Source organism: Gossypium hirsutum, chromosome D09 (assembly GCF_007990345.1).
Source record: "Gossypium hirsutum isolate 1008001.06 chromosome D09, Gossypium_hirsutum_v2.1, whole genome shotgun sequence".
Taxonomy (NCBI): domain Eukaryota; kingdom Viridiplantae; phylum Streptophyta; class Magnoliopsida; order Malvales; family Malvaceae; genus Gossypium; species Gossypium hirsutum.
The window spans coordinates 53,972,253-53,994,917 of NC_053445.1; the positions used below are offsets into that span (position 1 = coordinate 53,972,253).

At 33.6% G+C, this 22,665-nt stretch overlaps 4 protein-coding genes across 11 annotated transcripts; all 4 read right to left on the bottom strand.

Moving 5' to 3' along the window:
* Window positions 1-73: 73 nt before the first annotated feature.
* On the bottom strand, window positions 74-3,025 carry LOC107931372 (40S ribosomal protein S19-3). The gene is made up of 4 exons (XM_016863249.2): window positions 2,832-3,025; window positions 1,688-1,778; window positions 1,363-1,546; window positions 74-400 (listed from the first exon to the last, which is right to left on the bottom strand). The coding sequence occupies exons 1-4, from the start codon at window positions 2,913-2,915 to the stop codon at window positions 328-330; spliced, it is 432 nt and encodes a 143-aa protein (XP_016718738.1). The 5' UTR covers window positions 2,916-3,025; the 3' UTR covers window positions 74-327.
* A 1,708-nt stretch (window positions 3,026-4,733) lies between these two features.
* On the bottom strand, window positions 4,734-5,806 carry LOC121221060 (NAC domain-containing protein 2). 4 transcript variants are annotated; one of them, XM_041101468.1, is made up of 3 exons: window positions 5,485-5,806; window positions 5,008-5,222; window positions 4,734-4,887 (listed from the first exon to the last, which is right to left on the bottom strand). In XM_041101468.1, the coding sequence occupies exons 1-3, from the start codon at window positions 5,732-5,734 to the stop codon at window positions 4,840-4,842; spliced, it is 513 nt and encodes a 170-aa protein (XP_040957402.1). In that variant the 5' UTR covers window positions 5,735-5,806; the 3' UTR covers window positions 4,734-4,839. The 4 variants fall into 4 exon arrangements, with proteins under 4 accessions (XP_040957402.1, XP_040957401.1, XP_040957403.1 ...); XM_041101467.1 differs by having other exon boundaries at window positions 5,008-5,318; window positions 5,485-5,803; XM_041101469.1 differs by lacking the exon at window positions 5,008-5,222 and adding an exon at window positions 5,243-5,318 and having other exon boundaries at window positions 5,485-5,792.
* Window positions 5,807-7,736: 1,930 nt separating this feature from the next.
* LOC121221062 (protein CUP-SHAPED COTYLEDON 3) lies at window positions 7,737-12,527 on the bottom strand. Of its 2 annotated transcripts, none has more exons than XM_041101477.1 (3): window positions 9,647-12,527; window positions 9,024-9,280; window positions 7,737-8,151 (listed from the first exon to the last, which is right to left on the bottom strand). In XM_041101477.1, exons 1-3 carry the CDS (start codon window positions 10,074-10,076, stop codon window positions 8,104-8,106), a joined length of 735 nt encoding a protein of 244 aa, XP_040957411.1. In that variant the 5' UTR covers window positions 10,077-12,527; the 3' UTR covers window positions 7,737-8,103. The 2 variants fall into 2 exon arrangements, with proteins under 2 accessions (XP_040957411.1, XP_040957409.1); XM_041101475.1 differs by having other exon boundaries at window positions 9,024-9,283.
* A 138-nt stretch (window positions 12,528-12,665) lies between these two features.
* LOC121221061 (uncharacterized) lies at window positions 12,666-21,236 on the bottom strand. Of its 4 annotated transcripts, none has more exons than XM_041101471.1 (10): window positions 20,978-21,236; window positions 20,027-20,098; window positions 19,669-19,919; window positions 16,953-19,543; window positions 16,679-16,791; window positions 14,518-16,419; window positions 14,291-14,339; window positions 13,948-14,195; window positions 13,719-13,817; window positions 12,666-13,254 (listed from the first exon to the last, which is right to left on the bottom strand). In XM_041101471.1, exons 3-10 carry the CDS (start codon window positions 19,859-19,861, stop codon window positions 13,020-13,022), a joined length of 5,430 nt encoding a protein of 1,809 aa, XP_040957405.1. In that variant the 5' UTR covers window positions 19,862-19,919; window positions 20,027-20,098; window positions 20,978-21,236; the 3' UTR covers window positions 12,666-13,019. The 4 variants fall into 4 exon arrangements, with proteins under 4 accessions (XP_040957405.1, XP_040957407.1, XP_040957406.1 ...); XM_041101473.1 differs by having other exon boundaries at window positions 19,669-19,915; window positions 20,038-20,098; window positions 20,978-21,212; XM_041101472.1 differs by having other exon boundaries at window positions 20,038-20,098; window positions 20,978-21,212.
* Between the last annotated feature and the right edge of the window lie 1,429 nt (window positions 21,237-22,665).

Consider the following 22,665-nt stretch of genomic DNA (forward strand, 5'->3'; position numbering starts at 1 on the left):
TCACACTACTTTTATCCTAATCTAATCAAATATAAACTTACCTAAACAAGGATGAATGTTGAATACAAATATGTAGAAGACAAACATGATCCAATTTTTTTTCTCGGGATCATTTCACTAGTAAATTTTTCTAAAAACAAGTTTCAAAACTTTTAAGGTCATAGTCAACAAAAAAACCATAATGAACTTGAAAACAAAAATTCTAGATATAGAAAGGAAGATACCAGACATGGACACAAAGAGAATTTGATTTGAACACCATCTCATAAAACAGTTATCTTGCAAACAAACTAATTTTTCTTAACTCAATCCATATAATGAAATTTCTCAGAGGGCAACTGCAATCCTTCCAGCAACTTGATCGAGATCCCGTTGGCCATTCGATGTGATTTTCCTACCACTGATACACAAGCATACAATTTTAGTAGTGTTTTAACGGATTGAAGAATGTTGACAACTATGTTACACCAACTCGAGATGAGTTGCTAACCAAGCATCCTATCCCACCATAAAAATAAAGAACTTTGAGGATACTCAATTTTTTTCATTTCTAAGTTTTTTCATAGATTCAAAGCGTTCCATGCATATATGAATATGTATTGGATATATAAATCTAGATAACATTGATAATATGCAATATAGTTAGGTAAAAATATCATGGAGGCCTTTGTACTAGGAATTTGATTACATTTTACCCCACTACTAAAAATTGGGAAAATTAATCTCTGTACATTAGATTAGATCAAAGAGTAAATTGATCTTTTCTGTTAAAACTTCCATCCATTTCTACTATTAAAAACTAGATCCTATACGTCAGCACGAGGTACACTTGATACGCCACATGTAATTGTGATTATTCTGTTAATCACGTCAATTTTTAACAAAAGAAATGAATGAAATTTTTAATAAAAAGGACCAGTTTGCTCTTTGACCTAACATACAAGGACTAATTTGCTCATTTTTTTACTAAAGGGGACAAAATGCAATTTGACTCCTAGAACAGGAGCTTTCATAATACTTTTACCAATATAATTAATACAGGCTCTAAATAAATAACTTCTGCAATTTAGTTCTTAAATTTTTTCGAGATACGAGTTTAAGACCCAAAATGATTAATAGAAAAAAAAAGGAAATCTAGCATTGTTATATCAAATGTTTTTTCCAAATGAAAAAAATGAAAATCGTTATATTTGAATCCTTTCGAGCTAGTTTTGCTAGATTCTAACAATCCTAGCCGAATTGCCTCCTCATGAAATATTCATAGCGTACTAAACCAATTAGCTTTGATGCCACCAAAGTATTAAAGCTAATAGAAAAAAAGAATTTACAAAAGCCGAGAGTCATATAAAAGGGGGGACTCACCCTTTAGTATCAAGATCGACGATGTACACATTCTGCAATTGCTGGAGAATATGACGAGCAATAGACCCACTGCTCTTGCAGAAATGGCGTGGGTGGCTACCGTTCCTCTTGGCTCCTCCATATATCCTCCTGAAGGCACCAACACCAAGACCTCCCCTCAAGTAGATTTTCCTTGCCATGGAAGCTACAAAGTAACGTAGTACGGATTTTATGAGAAGTTATAGATGCATATGGTGCATTAGTAGCACTCTCTGATAGGTGCCTAAACAAACATAATAAAAAATAACAAGTGGAAAAAGGATTCGAGAGTGAGATATCTACATACCAGCTCTTATATAGTACCAATCAGGGTCATACGGTGGAAGCTCCTTCAATTTACCACCCTTGACAATATCGGTCCATGGAGGAAGCTCAATCTGTTCAAAAGCAGGAGAAAAGCAAACATAAGGAACAAAAAGCCATACATTGACCTAAACCCCTTATTACTTTATTCTTTAAACATCAAGAAAAATTAGGCATATAATAAAAGGTTTGCTTACCTACTGCCACAGGACACTGATTAAGTATTATTCAATTACTAATTTAAGAAAGCATTTTACATTCAATGCATTACTTTTATTGAAATTTCAGCAGTGCACACGATAACACACATCAAAGCGCAGAATCCTTAATCAAGCTAATGAATCAGATTGGGATATATAATTTTTTATCCCTGAACTTGGCAACTAGATTTTTACCGGTTTCAAGCAATTTCTGATTCAATTGGTTCAACCCCTTTGTTCAGACCGGTATATGGTCCAGGCTGTCCAACCAACCAATCCAGTTCCAAGAAAACTGATCACATCATCAAATCTTGACAAAATCCAAGTTCAGGGACTAAAATGAATCTAGTTACCCTGTTCAAGTATCAAAGTGGAAAAAAAAATATAATACCAAAGTGGACTTAGTTGCCAAGTAGCCAAAAATTATATTATCCCAATCAGATTCATTCATAAAGCATTATTTAAACAGCAAATAATCTGCAAAAAAAACCCATGGTACCATAAAAACAAATTAAGAACCCAATTAAGGCCTCAATTTTTTTGTAGCTGTCCTAATTTTTCATCAAAGCTAGCTGAAGAGCAAAAAAGCAAAACAACAACAAAAGAACAACGAATAGCAACTAAAAATATGCAAAGAGTTTCACATAAATATGTAAATCAAACAATTTATTATTCAAATAATGTATTCTTTGAAAAAACAAATTCACCATTGATCCGAAATGAAGCAGCAAAGTAACAATCAACTGGAGACGAAACAATACGAATAACAGCATTTTTTTCTGAAGATTTCCCATACTCAAGTAAACATTAGCAACAAAATGCAAAATTAAACTAAACCGAAGGCAAAAACCCTAAAAACAGTTTAACAAAAAAGCGTTCAAATCTACAAGCAAGCCTCCATTTTTTTAAGGGTTTCTAAAAGCAAACCTTGCCGGAGCGCTTGAGGTGGGCGGCGTAGGCCTTCACGAACTCGTGGGGAGAAACGTCCTTTACAGTTCTCGCTGCCTCCATTATTATTTTCCCTGCCGCGGAAGCTGCTTGCGAGAAATGAAGTTTGAGTGATCTGAGTGTTTATAATAAAATTAGGGTTTTAAGTTTTGGAGTTGGTTTGAGGAATGGTCAAATTCTAATTTTGGTCCTTTTATTATGCTCAAATTTAGAATTTAATCTTATACTTGAATCTGATATAATTTAACCCTATACTTTTTAATATAACTATTTTTTAATATGAAGAGAATATAACATTTATATAAGATGAGACTCATATATACGATTTACTTAATGACTCATTAGCAAGGTTGTTAATTATTTGAATTAAAATATCATGGTTTAGATTTTGGAGTAGTCTCTGAATTTCTAAATGTTTTAATTTAGTCCTTAAAATATTAGTATCATATTTTGCTACGGGGTTAGAACTTTAGTTTAGTAAATCGCATCACCTTAGGCAATTTTTTTAGTTCAAATCCACCTAAGTCAGTATTACTCTTTGAAAAATGAAAATTCTCTCAAAAGTATTTTATTACTTTGAAAATTTACAACTGACGATACATATCGAATTACATTTGTTCTACGAATCGGGCCGATTCAAATGGATTAAATAAGTCACATTTGATCAGTTGACCTCACGTAACATTTCGTGCGTAATGATCACAAGGACTTTGATTCACGACCTGTGACATTTTCATTAACATAACAAAACTCGAGCATACATTAATTATAGTTTTCTTATGACAACATGAAATAACTTTCATAAAATATATTATGTGACATCTAAAAAATAATGCTTATGGGCCAATGTTATACCCATGAAAAATGAAATAAGCAAATAAAAATATTGAATATGAACTTACATGATTTCAAGAGGCATATGTTTTTTAAGTTATAGATGTATCAATAGTTCTTACTAAAGCATATCATTATAACTACTAAATTGAATAATTAACTCAACAATTAATTAAAAATTAACTATAATAAGAATAAATTAGACTTGTTCATGGGTCGGGCCACCGGCCCAGCTCAAAGGTTCACTCGAAATCTGGGAGGGTTTGGGCAGAAATATAAGTTTAAAAAAATAATGCCCATTTAAAAAACAGGTCAGGCCTTAAGTATGGCATTTTGGCTCGGGTTCGGCCCGGCCTGAATTCAGTAAAAGACAAAAAAAATCTGTTTTTCTTTTCGTTTTTTAATATTATTTTCTTATTGTTTTCTCCCTATTTTGCTACTATTTTACTATTATGTTGCTACTATTTTGTTGTTATTGTTTGGACATTGTATAAAAATTATTTTATTGTTAATTTTGTTATTATTTTAAAGACATTTGTTAATTTTGTTATTATTTTAGAGGCATTTGCTTATTAAGTTGCATCTATTTAGTGTTATTTAAGTATACATATATTTTAAAATTTATTTTCAATTTGTTGGGAAATATTTATTTTGATGTTTTTAGTATTTTTGATGTATTATATATATTTTAAAATTATATAAAATTAATATAAAAATTAATATGAGTGGGCCCAGTCAAACTAAAATTTTAACATTTTTATCTGGATCAGGCTTTGGCAAAATTTTAGGCTCATTATCCGGGCCGGGCCAAGCTTAGGCCTAATAAACAAGCCTAGATTTTTAGTTGAACCGACCCGAATCCGACCCGGCCCATGCAGTCAACTTTAATGGGCTTTTTCCAATGAAAGAAATAATATAGAACTCTTACCATATTCATTTTATATTATTTGTATTAATTTTTATTCTTGAATATTTATAAATTATAATATTTATTATTAAAATATTAATTAAAAAAGCATCCGACAAATATACTTTTTTAACAAATAACAAATTGATAAAATCTCATTTATTGATTGATGGGGAAAAAAATAATGCAAGAGGAACATACTTGAACCCAATAAATGAAACTGAAATAAAAGTGGAATTTTATAAACTAAAAATATTCTCTTCCTCTTATAAGTCTCCCCATAGCCCATTCATCCTGCAAAATGCAAATAATATTTTAAAAAATAGTTATATTTATTCAGAAAATTATAGTGAAAATTTTAAATTCCGAAAGCTAAATTATAAAAATGATACAATGTAGTGAAAAAAAAATTACCCCAGTGGAGGAGTATGTAGATTTCAATGTATTGAAGCACATTATCATACGTACGTTAACTTTGAAATCTTTGTAAAATTTAGCAGGTAATCGAAATTCATCTATTCTCCAATGTGTTTTGCCGAGTTTTGAATAATACACAAAATAAAACTTAAAAGCTATTTTATTTCCCATTGTGTCGAATATCTCTCTTGTCTTTCTTAATTTCCAAGACCCTGCATTATTTCCAACATACCAAATAGGATTATTCGGAATGTTGTTGTCCTTGTGAATGAAAAAATAACATTCGCTTTCTCCGCTACAAAAATGAACTACAAAGAAAAAATAAAATAAATATTTTCAATTATAATAATAAATAATTGAGGAATATACCATGATAGATGCATGTATTTTTTATGCTAAAAATAAAAAATTGAAATAATTAATGATATAATTACGTAAATACTATTACGTAAAATCAATGTTATTGAAAAGTACCACAACTCATTGGAGGCGTGGTGTAAAATTCAGCTTCTTCAACCTCTAGAAAATCCGAAACAGGCAACGGATTACCCAACACCTTCTTTATCAAATACTGCTTCACCAATTCGTCAGGCGTCGGCAAAAATCGAAACCCCACCGGAGGTTGATTATGCCAATTGTAATAATAATCTTCTTCAACCGGAATTCGATGACCCCAATTTTGATGAACATCTTCGTAGTTTTTTTCAACTTCCACCATTGCCATTGTAGCTGTAGGTCGTAAAAGGCTTTGGCGGGTTCAAGTGGTTTTATAGATGAAGAAAAAGAAAAAGGAATCCTATTACAACTTTGATTCGCTTGCTTTTCGGTAGGAAAGAGTTTAGATTTACGTAGTGTGTCGATGGTGGTATTTGTGTTTTTCATGCAACAACTTCTAACTGTAATTTATACAGTATATTGGTTGGAATTTGTGTTTTTCATGCAACAACTTCTGAGTGTAATTTATGTATTTGTGTTTTTCGTGGAACAAATTCTATGAAACTGTAATTGGTTAGAATCTATATATAGTAATCCAATTAAACTTTTAGCTTTCTTGGTAGACTTATATAGAGTAATTCATTTAAGGGTAAACTACAAAATAGTCACTTTTGTTTCCCTTAATTTACATTTTAGTCACTTATATTTTAAATATTATGTTTTAGTCACTTACGTTAACGTATTATAACATTTTAGTCATTGAATCGTTAATTGCCATTAAAGGTGTAACGGTAAGCTGACGTGGCACGTTAAATCATCATTTCAAACAAAAAATTAGGTTAAATTATACAATTTGTCTCTATATTTTTTCGTTTTAAGTAATTTTTTTTATTTTATATTCTTTTAACTTTCCTTTTTTTTTCATTTTCTTCTGATTCTCCTTCTATTTTCCTCCCTTCTCTATCTCTTTCAACGTAAAAGAAAATTTTTTGCTCAAAACGAAAAAAATATAGGGACCAATTGTATAATTTAACCTAAAATTTTTGTTTGAAATGATGATTTAATGTGTCACGTCAATTTACCGTTAGTTTACCCTTCATTTAAACACACCTCACTTAGACCTTTTTTTAAAAATATCAATTAAACATATATGATGTTAATTTAGTTATTTTTAATCATTGTACTTTTCAATTTTTTCTAATTCTGATCAAACGATACTTGTTAAAGTTTCTAATTATCACATGTGTAATGTCACATCAACTTGTTATTTTCACATGTTAGTAATAAAAAAATCTAATTAATAAATTTAACTATTGTCGTTTGCATCAAGATTAAAATTTCAAATTTTAAAAAGAAAAGGAATTAAGAATGATCCAATTGATTATTCAAAAAAAAGAAGAAGAAGAATTCAGCTGAAGAATATGAACTAAATCTACAACTTTACACGTTGTAGAGGACTAATAGTAAGACTTAAACAAATGGATTCAACTGCCACAGTTTGGTTCAAGACTTAAATTTCAAAATTAAAAAAACATAAAGACTAAATTTGACAAAATTAAAATACATGGATTAAATACACAATTTACACAACGTAGGGGAACTAATAGCAAATTTGGCTGAAAATGAAAAATTTGCAAATTGGGCACTGTCATTAACAATTATTTTTATTTTAGTCCCCCAACTTTAATAAGCTTTCATTTTGGTCACTCGTTTCATTTTAGTCACCCAACTTTAATAAGCTTTCATTTTGATCAATCGTCTTTAATTCAATGTTATTCTACACTTATTTTAATCACCCAACTTTAATTAGTTTTCACTTTGGTTACTCATTTTAGCTTTTTAAAATTAATTTTATTTTTCCTTTTTTTATAAACAATTTGGTTCTTTTTCCAGGAAAAACATGGGATTTTTTAGCAAGAATTTGGGGTTTCATAGGGAAAAATCAATTTATTTTTTAATTGCCTTAATTTTACAAAAAAATAACAAATTACTTGGATTTTACAGAGAAAAATCATTTTATCTTTTTAATTTCTTTTATTTTTTATTTTTAAGAAAATTTATTTTATCTTTTTAATTTCCTTTATTTTTCTCTTTTAGAATGAGTTTCTTCTAAGAAAAACTTGAGTTTTTACATGTTACAGAGAAAGACTTGAAATTTATCTCTACAACTCGTGTAAAAATTTGTACAAATGACCAAAATAAAAACTTATGAAAAGTAGATGACCAAGTATGTAGTTTGCCCTGCTTTACCTTTACACTTATGACCCCAGTAACTTCATTGCTTTGTCGATACATCCTCTTACTCACTCACTTTCTCGATTTCGGTTGTCATCTTCCACCACCACAGCTGTTAACTTCTACCTCTGATATTACTTTTTTAACAGTAGCTTAAGTTGATTATTAAATCAATTTACTTAGAACTACTAATAGCTTTTCTCCAACGGATAATGTACTTCAGCGTACTTGACGCTGCTATATATTTTTGCATTGAAAATAATGTCCATACCAATTGAGCTAATACTCAATTTACATAATTGTTATAATTTTCCGAATATATTTTCGACTTCCTGGGAAGTCAATTTACATAATAATAATAAAACAACTTGTCAGACAAGAGAGGGAACCAAAACCGAAACTATACAAGTGGAATTTTATAAACTAATGATATTCTGTCCCTCTTTTAAGTATCCCCAAAGCCCATTCTTCCTGCAAATAATGAGAAAAAAAAATAGAAATGTTATTCGGAAAATTATAGCGAAAATTTCAAATTCTGCAAGTTTAATTATAAAAGTGATACAATGTAGTAATTTTTTGTTCTTTTACAATCTGATCATATGTTTTATACAGGGGCGAAGCCAAAACAATTTTTTAGGGGGACCGAATGAAATTTTAATTTTTTATAATCTATATATTTATAAATTTTAAAGGATTAAATCGAATTTTTATAATTTTAAGGGGCCAAAGTGTAATTTTTTACTAATTTTAAATTTAAAAAATTGAAAGGCCTAAATAGTAATTTTTCATTTTAGAGGGCCTAAATAGTAATTATAGTAAGCTGACATGACACGTCCAAAATTTTGTTTGAAATGATGATTTAACATGCCATGTCAGCTTACCGTTACACTATTAACTATAATTAACAGCCCAATAACTAAAATGTTATAACATGCTAACATAAATTACGAAAATGTAATATTTCAAACTAAGTGACTAAAATGTAACTTATAGACAAAAGCGACAATTTTGATAGTTTACCTATATTCTTTTTATATAATGCCTAGAATTACTCATAATTACTCCGAACTCACATCCTCCATGTTATTCAATATTTTATAATAAAAATGCATTTATTTTTTTTCAAAAAAAACTTTATTTATCAGAGTAATAAAATCTTAAATATATAAAAGTTAAGCGAAATGACGTTTGAGGGGAAAAAACAGAAAAAGAGAGTAAATATTTTTAAAATAAAAGACATTAATCTATTATAAATTCAATTCTAAAATAAAAAACAACAAATATATGTTGCCAAATGTATAAAAGAACCAACTGAGTATTTCATAATTATTTTCAGAATGTACCTCAAGATTGAAATCTTTGTACCATTCTGGACGTAATTGAAGTTCATCCATTTTCCAATGTGTTTTTTTACGACGTTTCGAAAAAAAAACAAAATGATTGTTAAATGCAATTTTACTTCCCTTCGTGTCTTGTATTTCTTCGTACCATTTTAAACTCCAAGATCCTAAATTATCTTCAACTTTTCGAATTGTATTATTCGAAAAGTTCTTGTCCTTGTGAATATAAAAATACCATTTTTTCTCTCCGTTAGCGAAATCTACTGCAAAGAAAATTTAGAAAAAAATAAAGTTAAAGACATTCAATGATAAAACTAATAATAAAGGCAACAATTTAGAGTAAAGAATTGAGGACATTTCTAAAGTTTGAATTTAATGTGGTATTGAACTGTAATTAACAAATACGGTATATCATTCCACGTAGTTATAATTTAATTTATCGGGATATGATCCGACATATCATTCTTATAATATATCATCATTTCATATATAATTATTCATTATATAACATATTATGTATATGATCCGACCCATCATTCATATAATATTTCAAGATAATATGTAATCCGACTTATTACGCAATAAATTCTCAATTATTAAGTAAAGTAGAAGTTATTAAAAATTACCTAAGCTCTTTGGATGTGTACTATAAAGAGCAGCTTCTTCAACCTCTGAAAAATCCCAAAAAGGCAACGGATTATGGAAAATCTTGTTGATCAAATACTCCGTAACAAGTTCTTCATTTGTAGGTAAAAACTGAAACCCAACTGGAATCGGATTATCCAATTCGTAGTGATCTTCTTCACGATCTTCTTCGACTCGATTTTCTGAGACCGGAATCGAATAATCCCATTTGTGAAGATCTTCTTTGACTGGGTTTTCGAGTTCATCTTCTTTGACTCGGTTCTTTGAGATTTGATGAAGAAAAGACCAATGAAGGTCCTCATAGTTTTGAATCAGTACCATTGGCGTAGCTTTAGGGTGACACAGTATATGTATATACGTATACATATATATGTATATTTGTGGATATGAAAATGACGTGAAGAAAAACATGAGGAGTTCAAATGATTTTATAGGTAAAAGTATAATGGATTTGAGAAAGCGAAGAGTTTAATTGCTTAAAATGCTACACGAATTCGAATCCTATTAGAACATTGACTCGCTGGCTAGTTCAATGAGAAAGATGAAAGACCTTTTCATGTTTTTTTTTTTGTAATATTTTTTAGTTGAAAAAATTTATCTAAAATTCTCCCAATTATTGTTCAAAATTTAAAATTAGTCCCTCGCAACAAGAGTCTGTTTTTGATGTTTGCTAATCTTAGAGGGCAAGCTGATCAATTAATATCAACGATGAATAAGCTGGTTCATTGGTATACGAGAGCATAGGCTCTAACTTCTAGTGTACTGATATTTGCCAGTTAAAGTGTTTTAAGTGTCACAGGTCGCAATTCAAAGCTCGTGACCATCGCACCAAATGCATCCAATGAAAGTCTATTGTTTAGATGTGAATCATTTGATCTACAAGAACTTGCCCGATTTAAAAAACTGTAGAAGAAGCCTGTTCGATTGAAGTCCAGGTGGTCTAATGATAAAGATATGACAACATGGGCTATTTTAGTAGATATAAGAACTAATCTTCAAAGATTGATAGGAATCATATCTTGTAAAGATTAGATTAGATATTGAATATTTTGTGAATCCCATGATTTAAAGGATAGGCTAATCTTGCCCGCCAATGTAACTTAATCTAGACTGTCAGTTTTGGAGGAGCTCAACTATAAATAAAGAGTCTCCTCTCACTTTGTAAATCACTCCTTTCATCCATTGTTTCTTTATTTTTTGTAAATAAGAGTATATTAAAAGCATTTACTCAAACACTTTTCATGCATTCTTTTATGTGGTTTTCTATTAACTTTTTGGGGATTCTTTTGACATAATTGCTTTTGCTATGCAAATTGATACATTGAAAGAATTTCAAAAAAATCTTCAATTGTGGTAGTTAGGTTGACTTAGGCGAGTTTAAAATGAGCGGATCGTCTAAAGTCGCACAGATAGCAAGACAAAAGATCTAACTCTGTGAAATCATGACAGTTGTCTTGCTCCATACTCTAGCTATTGATTGGTTGAGGTTTTGAAGTGGAACATTTTTAAATTACACGTATTAAAGAATAAACACGTTATAGCCAAAACATTCATACAATAGGTGAATTAAACCCATTTGTTTTAAATATATTCGCCAAGCTCAATAAAACTGTAATTTAATTTCCCAGCTAATGATATGATACTGAAACTGTAAGATATCATACAAAGTAATAATTTTGACTTACTTTAAACCACCGATTCTTTCTAGAAACTACTGTAGTTGACTAGGTTAGTGATCATTTGGATAAATTTGACTTACCTTAAACCACCGATTCTTTCTAGAAACTACTGCAGCTGACTAGGTTAATTTGAACTCTATGTTGTAGATAAGTTCAAATCTTTTAACAATTCATCTAAATCAATCTAAACCCTTAAAACTATAAATAATGGTCACCCTTATTAATTCAAGACATCGAAGCAGGTAGGCAATTCAACAGGTTGGTTTTTATACGAGAAACAAGAGTGCTCTGGTGTTTTATACTTTTGAAGTTCCGTTTAATGCAGAGCACAATATTTCCGTAAGATTTAGCAGAAACAAGAATGCCAACAAAGTTCCGGGGCAGGTGAGAGCAAGAGAAAAAAGATTCCCAAGTGCTCTGTTCAAGTTTTGAAGTAGGCGAGAGCAAAACCGGAGAAAGTAATTCATTAACATCTCCATGAGAATGTAAATATGTTTTACTTGAGCTCATCTTTGAAATTCAAAGAAGAGAATATTATTCTGAAATCTTATCTTATAATTCAAAGAAGGTAATCTTATATTATATTATATGATTATTTCATCAAATAATAAGAATAATATTTCAACAATCATGCAAGAGTGGAACAGAAATGGATAAAGATATCTGTCCTCCATTTTCATTCCTATTTTCAAGCAAACAAAACAATAATATCTTTCATCAATAGTAATAATAATGATAAGGAATAATATAATTTTTTGCCTTTGAACTTGGCAACTAGATCCACTTTGGTACCTGTATTTTTTTTTTCACTTTGGTGCCTAAATTTGACAACTAGATCCATTTTGGTCCCTGACCTGAATTCCATCCAGATTGGAACAAGTCTGGATTGGTCGATCAGACTGGTTGGACCAAGAACCAAAATTGCTCGAAACCAGTAAAAATCGAAAACTGGGACAAAAACCAGTTGTTGAACAGGTATCGAACTTTTATATTTTTCAAATTCAATGACCAAAATGAATCTAGTTGCAAAGTTTAGGTACCAAAATAGACCTAGTTGCCAAGTTAGGGGCCAAAAATTATATTATCCCTAATAATAACAACAATAATTCAAAAATCATGCAACAACAACAGAGACATAAGCTAAAGCAACCTATATGATGATGATGACCACGACAATGATAATAACAATATAAAGTCCAAGATTTATTTCAATTTAAAGAACTTTGTGAAGGCTTTGGGCACATTATAAACATCAGCAATTCTCAAACTGATTCCAATCCCTTTCAGTCTCAGAGAGGATAAAAAGAGAAGATGAGAGATATGTAGAGAAACCCTTTACTTATGAATGAAAGGCATCCAAAAGGCTTTAATAAATACACTTAATTTTTACCTTAAGAATATTCAGCTACCTGTTTCAAAAATAATTCAGACTGAGCTTTGTTCTTCCCCCATTTTACCCAAAAATTATGGGGTTGACCCCTCAATTTCTCTCAAGATTTTCAGACAAGTATATTCAATGATAAACTCATATTTCTCAGGAAATTGATACAAATGGCCTGCAATGGCAGGCAATGATCTAAGAGCCTCCATTGCTTTTAAATTTTGGAGCAGAGATGCACCGAGGGATAAGAAGATAATTGGCCAAAAAAAAAAGAGGACTGCAATCAAGTAATGATCAAAGGGAAAGACATTGTACCCTGTCAGGGAGATTACGGGGCATTGGGAGTGCAATTACGTATCTCTGGGAGAAGAATTTGTGAGAACTAGCAATTGCATCAGAGGACAATGAGGTCTCAGTGCCGTCAGCTTGCCCCCGACCATGGAACTTGGCGAAACGATTGATGACGGAAATCTTCTCTAGATCCTGACATTCCAATCTTAAGTCCAAGATTGAGGCTCTCTTGTCCAGACTGCACAACAAATAGGAAACATTTGAAGATAACTGGCATGGTCATAAAAGTAGCTTAGGGCAAAATAATTGATGGACAAATCAAAAAGAATATATAATTAAGTACATGAATAATTAGAAGCCTAAGTAAACCCTTAAAACATGATGCGAATCAAAGCAAAAATTTATCCCACAGGTAAATTCATGTCCGATGATTCTAAATAAGGCATATAATTATGAGCAATTTCATCCATTGAACTAGCAAGACGTTATCCCTTCAGGTCAAAGTACTACAGGAACATAACCAGGAAACACATGCAGCACACTGTGATGACAACAATATGATCAAATTTAATGGGTGGTTTGTGAGGGGAAGTTCTTACCACAAAACATTGAACTTCATAATTAATAACGTTGTTGCAAAAGACTAACAAATGAAATATCATGCATAAAAGATATTGGTGAGAAGAACTAGATGTGACTTACCTCTGTAAATCATTCTCCAGCTTCCTCGTTTTGATGACAAAATCTTCGGCATACTTTAAGGTGGACTGGTTTCTCTCCTTCTTAAGCTTTTCAGAGAGGCTAAAAGTAATTTGAAAGGAAAATATATATATATTTGTAAGATAGTATCGACTATAACAACAATGATCCAGCAGATGAAAACAAGTAGAAACAAGATTTGAGGATTTCAAACAATATAAGATGTTCTTACGTGCTTTCACTGTCAGGAAGAATAGCAGTATCACTTTCAGGTATACATGCTGTGCTGCATGCATCTCCCAGGACTGATCTGGCAACAAAATATGTCACAGCCTCATAGCTTTTGCTAGCATCTGCAGAAAGAATTACTCTTGGAGGAGCAAGAAGTAGTTGCTGCATAAGCTGCCTTGTCAAGATAAGCCTTCTTTTTGATCTAACCCCTGGTGGCCAATCTTCAAACATTTCAGGTTCATCTTCAACCTATGATTAGGTCGATGTCCTTAAGCTGAGAACTGTCAGAGTTCTAAGAAGGAATAACATATGATCAAAGTAAGACAGTTAAACATTGAACAAACCTTCTCAATCAATCGATTTGCTGCATGCACCCATTCCACCTCTGCCACACTGTATCAACAGAAAACTTCAATATAATTCCAAAAATAAGAAAAACATAACCATAGGGAGAGGAGAGAGCAACTAATTTTTGCATAGTAACAGTATTGGCAAATACATTAGTGCTTTTGGTCAGTAAAATCTATACCACCGAAATAATTGCAGCGAATGGGTTATTTATTCCAATCACCTGATGTTCTGAGATCTTTGAGAAACTTGTTTCACTTCTCTATGCCATGGTAGAAGCTCAAATACCATACTTTTCCGCTTTCTTCCTCTCACAACAACCAAATCCTGATTTGTGATTTCAGGAGGCAGCGAGTGAGAGGAGATCAGCTCACTCACAATTGGCTTTGAGCTTTTACAGGCACTATCCAGCTGGCTAGGATAAGCAGCAGCATTAACCTGCTCATTTGAATGAAGTGCATGCATGCTGTCAGAAGGTCTATCAACAATGAGTGCTTTTTCTGCGGCCTTCAACATGGCAGTTTTTCGAGCATCATATAGATGTGACATTTGCTCATTTTTAAACGAGCCATACCGATCAAACCAGGAAGGAGCCATCTGGGGACTTATTTGAGAATGTTCACCCTTGAGATTAGCAGCTGAATTATTAGCACTGGAGAAATTCTGGGAATCATTCTGAGCATATGCCATCATATCATAAGAAGATACCTGTGCCTCACAGTTGTCTCTAGTGTTTGGTGAAAACCTTAGCATCTTAGGATCTCCAGAAGAAACTAAGATACGATTAACTGGAGCATCTTTCATCATGGTATCTGATCCATAAGATAACTGCTCTGCACCTTCAGAACTTACTGGCTGAGTATCCAAAGCAGAGTCTAGACATGGGCCTTTAAATCTTTTGACACTCCTATTACTTGGTTCAATCTCTATATCTTTCATTGACTGCACCTGATTCAATAATAAATGGTTCTGATTTACAATGTTATTTGGTCTCAAAGAATGACCAAGAGTATCAATGTCTTGTGGCATAGTTGCAGGATTTTGACTGGCATCACTTTCGGGAAATAAGTGCTGATCTTTTGCTGGTTGCTCTTCTCCGACAAAGCTCTGTGGCTTATCAGGGCCTCCAGGAAACTCAGATTGACCGCCCCCTCCTGCCTTAGCAATTTGATCGTCTAGCTTCTTTGTTCCAGGAAGAGATGTTTCAGAGTTAATATTCGATTGATGATGGTACTTGAACAAATTTTGGGAAGCCCAAGAGGACTGTGCTCCTAATGGATGTTGTGGGGCAGAAACACTGGTCCACACATCAGGCATTTTGGTAAAAGAACCTTGCTTTGGAGATTCAGGGGTAGCAGATGGTGGGTAAGCTGGTAGAGCCTCCAAAACTGGATACTGCTGGCCTGGATCCCTTGCACGGATTTGGTTGCTACTACTTGGCTGAGAAGTCTCAGAAGAAGCACGATCGTTATCTACAGCAGATTTAGGTATGTGGAGTGCTGGTTTCCTTTGCAATTGACTAGTTTGAACTCTCTCAGAAGAGTCATCAGTCTGCTTGGGCAGAGATCCCAACCCATCAAAAGGTGCATTGATAGATGCACTTGGTGTTGCCTGACTACCCACACTAGTAATATTTTGGCTTTGGAGATGACTTTTCAAATGATAATCAGAGGTAAAACGGGCAGAAAAGTTGGTCTGGCTATTATATGGTGCCGCTTTATTGCTGATTTGATCAGAGCCACTTAAAACATTATTCTTAATATCTCCATAGGATTCTCCATGAGTTGAGGACTGAACAGAAGTTCTTGAATCCAACCATGCATGACCCTTCCTTCCTACCTCAGAAGAGCCAAGAACTGAATTCAGAGAACTAACTCTTTGGGGAGAACTCTGAGATGACATTGCACGATCAGGATTGGTAAACCTTTGAGATGGGAGACCTAGTTGTAAACCAAAACCTTGCGAAGCAGGAGGCCTATTATGCTGAAACTGGCCTACTGATCCATCAGAAGTTTCTGTATCTGGCATTTCAGATGATAGATTGCGTTCAGAAGGGCTTAAGCGTGTAGCAGTGCCATGTTCCCTTGGCTGATCAGTCTTAGGAAGAAGCTCCAGCATATTTTGACTGCGAAATTTTGTAATACCCAGAGCACAATAGAAAGTAATTAAGGACAGCAGCACAAAAATAATAATAAAGAAATCTAAAGTGCCAGCATCACCAAATAAGATCAGATTTCAGATATATGGTGACATATAAGTTTTTACTATCACAGTTTTTACAACCAAAAAGAATATTATTTATAGCTAGACTATCACAACAATAAAATTTGAGAAAAGCAAGAAATTCAAACCAAGCTAAAAGTTGAGTACAAATATTCAACCACCTCATTGGAGCTGTCTTGTTCAGCACAGAACCAACAAAAGATCTGTCAGAAGCAGAACCTTGATTTGAGCTTCTGGAAGGTACCTCATCTACTTGAATGTCAGGAAAACAGCCCTAAGTATAGAAGAAGAAAATTAATAAATAAAAATTGCCTTCCAAAGGCTAATGATATTCTTAAAAAATAAAGTAAAATTCAGTGGTGATACAGAGGACGGAGAGAAAACGAGCTGATAATTTCACACTATTTACATAAGCGGAAAAACACAGAAAATTACCTTCTCAGTTTCTATAGACTCTCTAGTAGCATGACCAGTAAATTTTGACGGCCCAAAGTATCCTCGGTCATGACCTTTCAATCCTTGCGAAATATTTTGGGACATTGCCTGTGAATGTGCAACACTTTTAGTTCCATATGAAGGTTCAACCTCCACATCCAGATCCCCCATTGGATGATACTGAAATTTACGGATTCCAGAAGGTTTATGACTAATACGAACAGATGACTTCTGTTTTCCTCCATGTCGATCATTTACATCCAGCCAGACATTGTCTCTCATGCCACCAGTAGAACATGGGTGGGATAAGTTTGGGTGAAAACTGTCATTGGAAGTTTCTTTGACATTGGAATTCTCCAATATATTTGCTTCAGATGCTCCCTTGTCCAAGCAATCATTTCTAGATGAATCAAAAGTTCGAGGGTTCATATCCTGATTTTGCAGATATCTTGCTTGAACCTTGCTTGGTCCAGAGTTTACTTTAGAATCAGTACTTCTCCTGAGATTAAGATTATGATTGTTCGGAAGTTGCTGGCTGCTATCCTCGGTGACCCTTGCGGTTCTTGAATCTGTTATTGCAGCAACATTATCCAGCTCAGAACCTTCCCTGTTCACCTGTGGGCTTCCCAAGCCGGAATTCAAATTTCCCCATTCGCTATTTGCATCAGGAACAGGATAACCAAGAAAAGAACCATGACCTTTCTCCTCAGACATGGCACCTCTGTGATCACTATTCTGAGAAGGCTGCAATGCACAATCAATATCCTGACTTTTTGATATAGCTTCACCACTATGTGACGCAGACTCAATGAAGCTCCAACCGTTTGGCTTGTTATGTGGCTGAACACGCAGATTAAGTACATCCATGTCTTGTTGGTGGCCCGAAATGCTCTTTGCACTTACTTGCATGTTGGGTGAGTGAGCAACATTTCCAAAGATTTGCACACATTCGGCTACAGGTTTTTGTAGAGGACTGCAATCTAACCATTTGTTTCTTTCTTCTGTTAACTGTTGAACAAATTTCTGAGATGAATCATTATGTATTTTCCCGGTCTGTTCATTTGCAATCTGGACTCCTGATTGCTGAACTCCAGGGATGCTAAAAAAGTCAAGATTGATATTGGCATCACTAGACATGGGAAAAGATTTAGAATTCAATGTTGAGGCAGTCTGCAAGTTGTTATCGGCCCAAGCCAACTGATGTTTGCTGCCATCATTGACAATTTGTGATGGCATGTTCCTACTTGAAGGTTCGCTATTCTGCACACCCAAACCACTCCACTCTTCCTGTGCCCCTAAATCATTACTAGATGTTTCTGCTACAGCAGACTGCATAAGTGCACTCCAACTTCCACTTTGCAAAGAAGGCAATGCTCCAAAAGAGTCTGTACCATCCAACACTGAGCCCATGTTGGTGCTCTTTCCAAAGATATCCCACACACTGTCATCTGATCCAAACAAAATCTTTTCTTCAGTCGCATCTAGCGTAGCCACACTCTGTGAGGGGGCAGCCTGAGCCGTTGACTTTTCCAAGGATATTTCTGATGGACCAGGACGTTCCTGCCTTCCATCATAAGACTCCTGCATCACCGCATTATTTGGCTGGATAGTCATTTCCTGCAAGGTTTCTGGACGAAATCCAGTATTTAAGCCTTGTCCTGTCGTAGCCCCAAACACATTTTTACCCTGATCACCCTGTCTTCCATCTTGCAAACCAACTTGATCTGAAAACAGAGCATATTGATTACCTGGAAAAGAATTACTGCTGGCTGGCAGCTGCTGCATTGAAGGCTTCTCCATTTGGACAGAAGAATGGTGATAAGGGTTTCCTCTCGCATTGCTGGTAGTCCCATAAAATGATTGATCAACCTGTTGAGGAACCAAACCCATCAAAGACGCCTGGCCTCGCTCCGGGGAAAACGTAAATCCACCAGAGGATACATGCATGGATGGAGATGTACCATGCTGCAACCAATTTGGTGCCATGTGCTCAGGCTGCCAGGAATAATTTGAAGCATCATGGACAGGAACGCCATTGATTGGAGCTGGAGAAAGGCTACCCAAGCCATGTTTTACAGTAGAAGAAACCTGATTTGCAGAGCTCAATTGCCTTGCATCTGGTAATTGAAACTGTGGCCTCGGGAGTTGTTGCCTCTGTAATTCTTGCATTTGCTTAAGCATAGCATTTTGTTGTAATAGCTGCATGTCATTCATCCCTGATTGCTGCCTTGGTAAAGACTGGATCATGCCAGAATGCTGTGCGCTAATTTGCTGTTGCCCCCCAAAAAAGTCGTAATTCATGGGAGATTCAGTAGATTCCAACCTCAATGAATTTTTCTTACTAAGGTCAGGACCATTTCCTATCTGTGAATCAAGAGGTGATAAGCATCTAGATACAGTATCCACACCCAAAAAGTTTGGTTCATTCTGACTTGTCTGGAAAGCCTGATGCCCTAGCAAATAGCCATTTGCAGTTGGAGATTGGTTTTGTGATCGACTTCTGGCGGTTTCAAACCTCAGACCTGACTGAGTGAAGTTCAGATCATGCTGTCGGCTCAAAGACTGACCAGTCTGTCCTCTGTCACATTCAGCTAGTGCCAAAATAATAATATCAATTAAACAGTGGTTCAAAAGCATGTTATAACCACGCACTAAAATCAAATTTGTAGTAACAGAAGAGAGTAGAAACTAAACAATCAAGAAGTCTTCGTATTACCTAATTGATGTACACTAAAATTCTTCAAACTGGAAACAAGAGGTCCACCAACTTGTCTCTGGCTTCCAACCCACCGATTGTTATTTAATCCGGGCCAGGCAGTGTCAAGGCCTTGCGAATGATGCTGCCCCTGGGGCAAACCCTCTTGACCAAGAAAATTATGGATCCTGTCTCCAACTTCGTTGCCAGGCATAGAGATAATCCAAGCCAAGAATTTTCAGCAGCTAAAGTTTTGGGAGAAAATTTACTATCTAAAAGGAATAAGAATTAGGTTAAAAATCTTCGCACTTTCAATTCCATTACGGAACATACGATCATAAGAATCCTTCTATAAATCCAACTATAATTAAAAACAAACCTCTTCCATACATTTAAACATTCACCCTGGTTTTGAGTTGTGAAGTTTGAAAATCAACCTTAACAGCTTATCCTGCATGGATAAAATCCAACATATCATCTCTTCATGGAAACAAAATTAAAGCAAGTTAAGGTAACTATCCAATCATAAAATTTGTTCCACCTTTCTTTCTTCATTTGGTATTGCAAAGGTGAGCCAAGAGGTATAAAAAAGTCAAAAAAAGGATATCCAGTAAACAAATGAAATAGCAGCATGGCACAAAAACCAAATATGCTTCATCACAATTTCTTGAATGAAAAAAGTGGTATTCCATAATTTTAATATCAGCTCATCACAATTTTTCCCTTGCCTAGTGAAACAGAAATGCCCAGTAAAACACAAATTACTGATTAGCTGCAGAAGATTAGCTACCATATCAATGTCAATGAACTCCAACTAACACAAAATGAAAAAGAGACACTCTAGAAGCAGCGAAGCAGAATACTACACTTGAAGTACAAACATAAATCCACCATTAATGAAAAATGCACGAAACTAAATTATCAATAAAAACTAAAACATTTGCTTTTTTTTAAAAGGCTTGAAATCTTCCATACAGCAGGAAGAAAAGAACTACTACAACTTCAACTCAATTCAAAATTTGCAATCCCCCACGGTGAGGATCCCGGCATCCTTCCATCTTCTCAGCAAACAAACAGACACTTAACTCAAATTTTCCGCAAAATCGCGCATTTCTAACCTAGACTACAAAAAAAAAAACCGAAACGGCAGCAAGCAATCCCCGTCCCTAAAGCGAAATACAGAAAACATAACTGCCCAGCACTATAATACCAAATCCCTATCATCGATTCAGCTTCTTACATATATATACAACATAAGAAAGACTTGTAGAGTGAAAAAAAATACATTAGGGTTCCTAGAGAGAGAGAAAGAAGGGAAAAGTGAACTCACATTGGAGAGGAGAAGCCGTTGAAATGGAGCTCGAAAAATCGATCCTCGAAGATGTTAAAATTGTAAGAAAATTATGAAAAATATTAGGGTTCTAAAAATTTGGGCCTTTTTTTTAGCTCAAAGAGAGAGGGAGAGCGATAAAGTGATCGAAATAGTGTGCCAAATTTTCAACGAACAGGGGGGGCAAAATTAAGGTTCGGACCGAAGTTAAGGTTCGGAGGGAACGTATACTAGGTTCGGAGTCGAAGCTGTAACGAGGAGGTTGAAGGAAGGAAAGAGGAAGACGCGTTGTTTGGGAAAAATAGGCAGTGTTTAGGTGCGGTAGGAAAAAGAAAGAATTTGGTGGTCCTCCACTGATGATTTGACACGTGGAAACACAATGGTGGCTCCCACACTTGTGAAAAGTTCAGGATTCCACCGTCGGATCTGCATAAAAAGTTTTTTTTTACAATAATTATATTTTGGCTAATATATCAAAAACATCATGTTTAAAGAAGCCAATATACTTTAGGATGAAGCAAATATATAGTCTCAGAACTTGGCAGCACTCAGAACCTTCGTCCCTAAACTTTTTTCTCCATATTAGTCCTCATAATTTTTTTAAATTTCATCCCTAAACTTGAATTTTATTGAAGTGAAATGATGTGATACTTAAAGATTCATCATTATCTAAAAAATGTAAAAAAAAATTTATTTTTCAAAATTTTTAAGTGATAATGTAATACTTTTTTACAGTGTCACATTCTCCCACATTAAAATAAATCAAAGTTTAAAGACCAATTTGAGAAAAGTTTTTATGTTTCTGAATTAATATGGACCATTAAAATTTAAGAACCAAAATAGAAAAAGTTTCCAAATTTAAGGACTAAATGTTACTTTATCCCCTTATTTTATAATTAAATAAACCTAATCTATAATATTTACCATTAAAGTCCTTAATAATCAAAGTATTTTTTATCATTATCCTAACCACTTTATTTTATTCCTTGCAAAGATTTAATCTAGATCTCTTAACAAGTAGTTAAATGTGTGGCATTAAAGCTATTTCAATTACCAAATTTCTTTTTTAAATTCAAGTTTGTGGGTGTCAATGGTGACTACTCCTAGTACCTCCAATTTATTCATCGATTAGATTAAATAGAGTCAATGATATTTCTTTTAAAGAGTTTTATTCTTTTAATATGTGTTGTTTATTTTTCACATGTTTTTAGTCGGAGTTAATTATAACTTAATCACAATTGTTAATTTTAGCTATTTATATAAATTATTGATTAGAAAAAATTTTGTTTATTTTGAAGGGGTTAAATTACTATTTAAGGCATGGACTTGATAACATCGCTCGCATTGAACTTAAATTTTTTATTGTCTAATTTAGTCTTGAACTAGGTAATTATTTCTATATCGGGACATAAATTAGGTAATTATTTTTACATTAGTGCTTAAACATTATTTTTGTTTAAGTTAGCCCATGAAGTTGACAAATTGTCTTTGTATTAGGGTCTGAGCATGACAACTGTTCCCCCACATTGGGCTTAAATTTTAAGATTTCAAGTTTAAATTCGTACCAAAATTTATTATTTTATGTCCAACTGCTTTAACATATGTGTATGTTAGGTAATCCTTTTTCCTCTTATTATATTAATAACCAAATGCAATATTACAAATAAAATTCTTCTTCTAATATGGGT

Coding starts and splice junctions, on each gene's coding strand:
- LOC107931372 (XM_016863249.2), bottom strand. CDS start 2,915: ATGGAGGCAGCGAGAACTGTAAAGGACGTTTCTCCCCACGAGTTCGTG. Junction 1,779..2,831: donor ACCTCAAGCGCTCCGGCAAG/GTTTGCTTTTAG, acceptor GCTTTTGAACAG/ATTGAGCTTCCTCCATGGAC. Junction 401..1,362: donor GTCGATCTTGATACTAAAGG/GTGAGTCCCCCC, acceptor CTTGTGTATCAG/TGGTAGGAAAATCACATCGA.
- LOC121221061 (XM_041101471.1), bottom strand. CDS start 19,861: ATGCCTGGCAACGAAGTTGGAGACAGGATCCATAATTTTCTTGGTCAA. Junction 16,792..16,952: donor AGTCTATAGAAACTGAGAAG/GTAATTTTCTGT, acceptor TTCTATACTTAG/GGCTGTTTTCCTGACATTCA. Junction 16,420..16,678: donor AACAAGACAGCTCCAATGAG/GTGGTTGAATAT, acceptor AAAATTTCGCAG/TCAAAATATGCTGGAGCTTC.
- LOC121221062 (XM_041101475.1), bottom strand. CDS start 10,076: ATGTTTTTCTTCACGTCATTTTCATATCCACAAATATACATATATATG. Junction 9,284..9,646: donor TACACATCCAAAGAGCTTAG/GTAATTTTTAAT, acceptor TTTTCTTTGCAG/TAGATTTCGCTAACGGAGAG. Junction 8,152..9,023: donor ACAAAGATTTCAATCTTGAG/GTACATTCTGAA, acceptor CATTATTTGCAG/GAAGAATGGGCTTTGGGGAT.
- LOC121221060 (XM_041101467.1), bottom strand. CDS start 5,734: ATGGCAATGGTGGAAGTTGAAAAAAACTACGAAGATGTTCATCAAAAT. Junction 5,319..5,484: donor CACGCCTCCAATGAGTTGTG/GTACTTTTCAAT, acceptor TTTTCTTTGTAG/TTCATTTTTGTAGCGGAGAA. Junction 4,888..5,007: donor CTACATACTCCTCCACTGGG/GTAATTTTTTTT, acceptor TGCATTTTGCAG/GATGAATGGGCTATGGGGAG.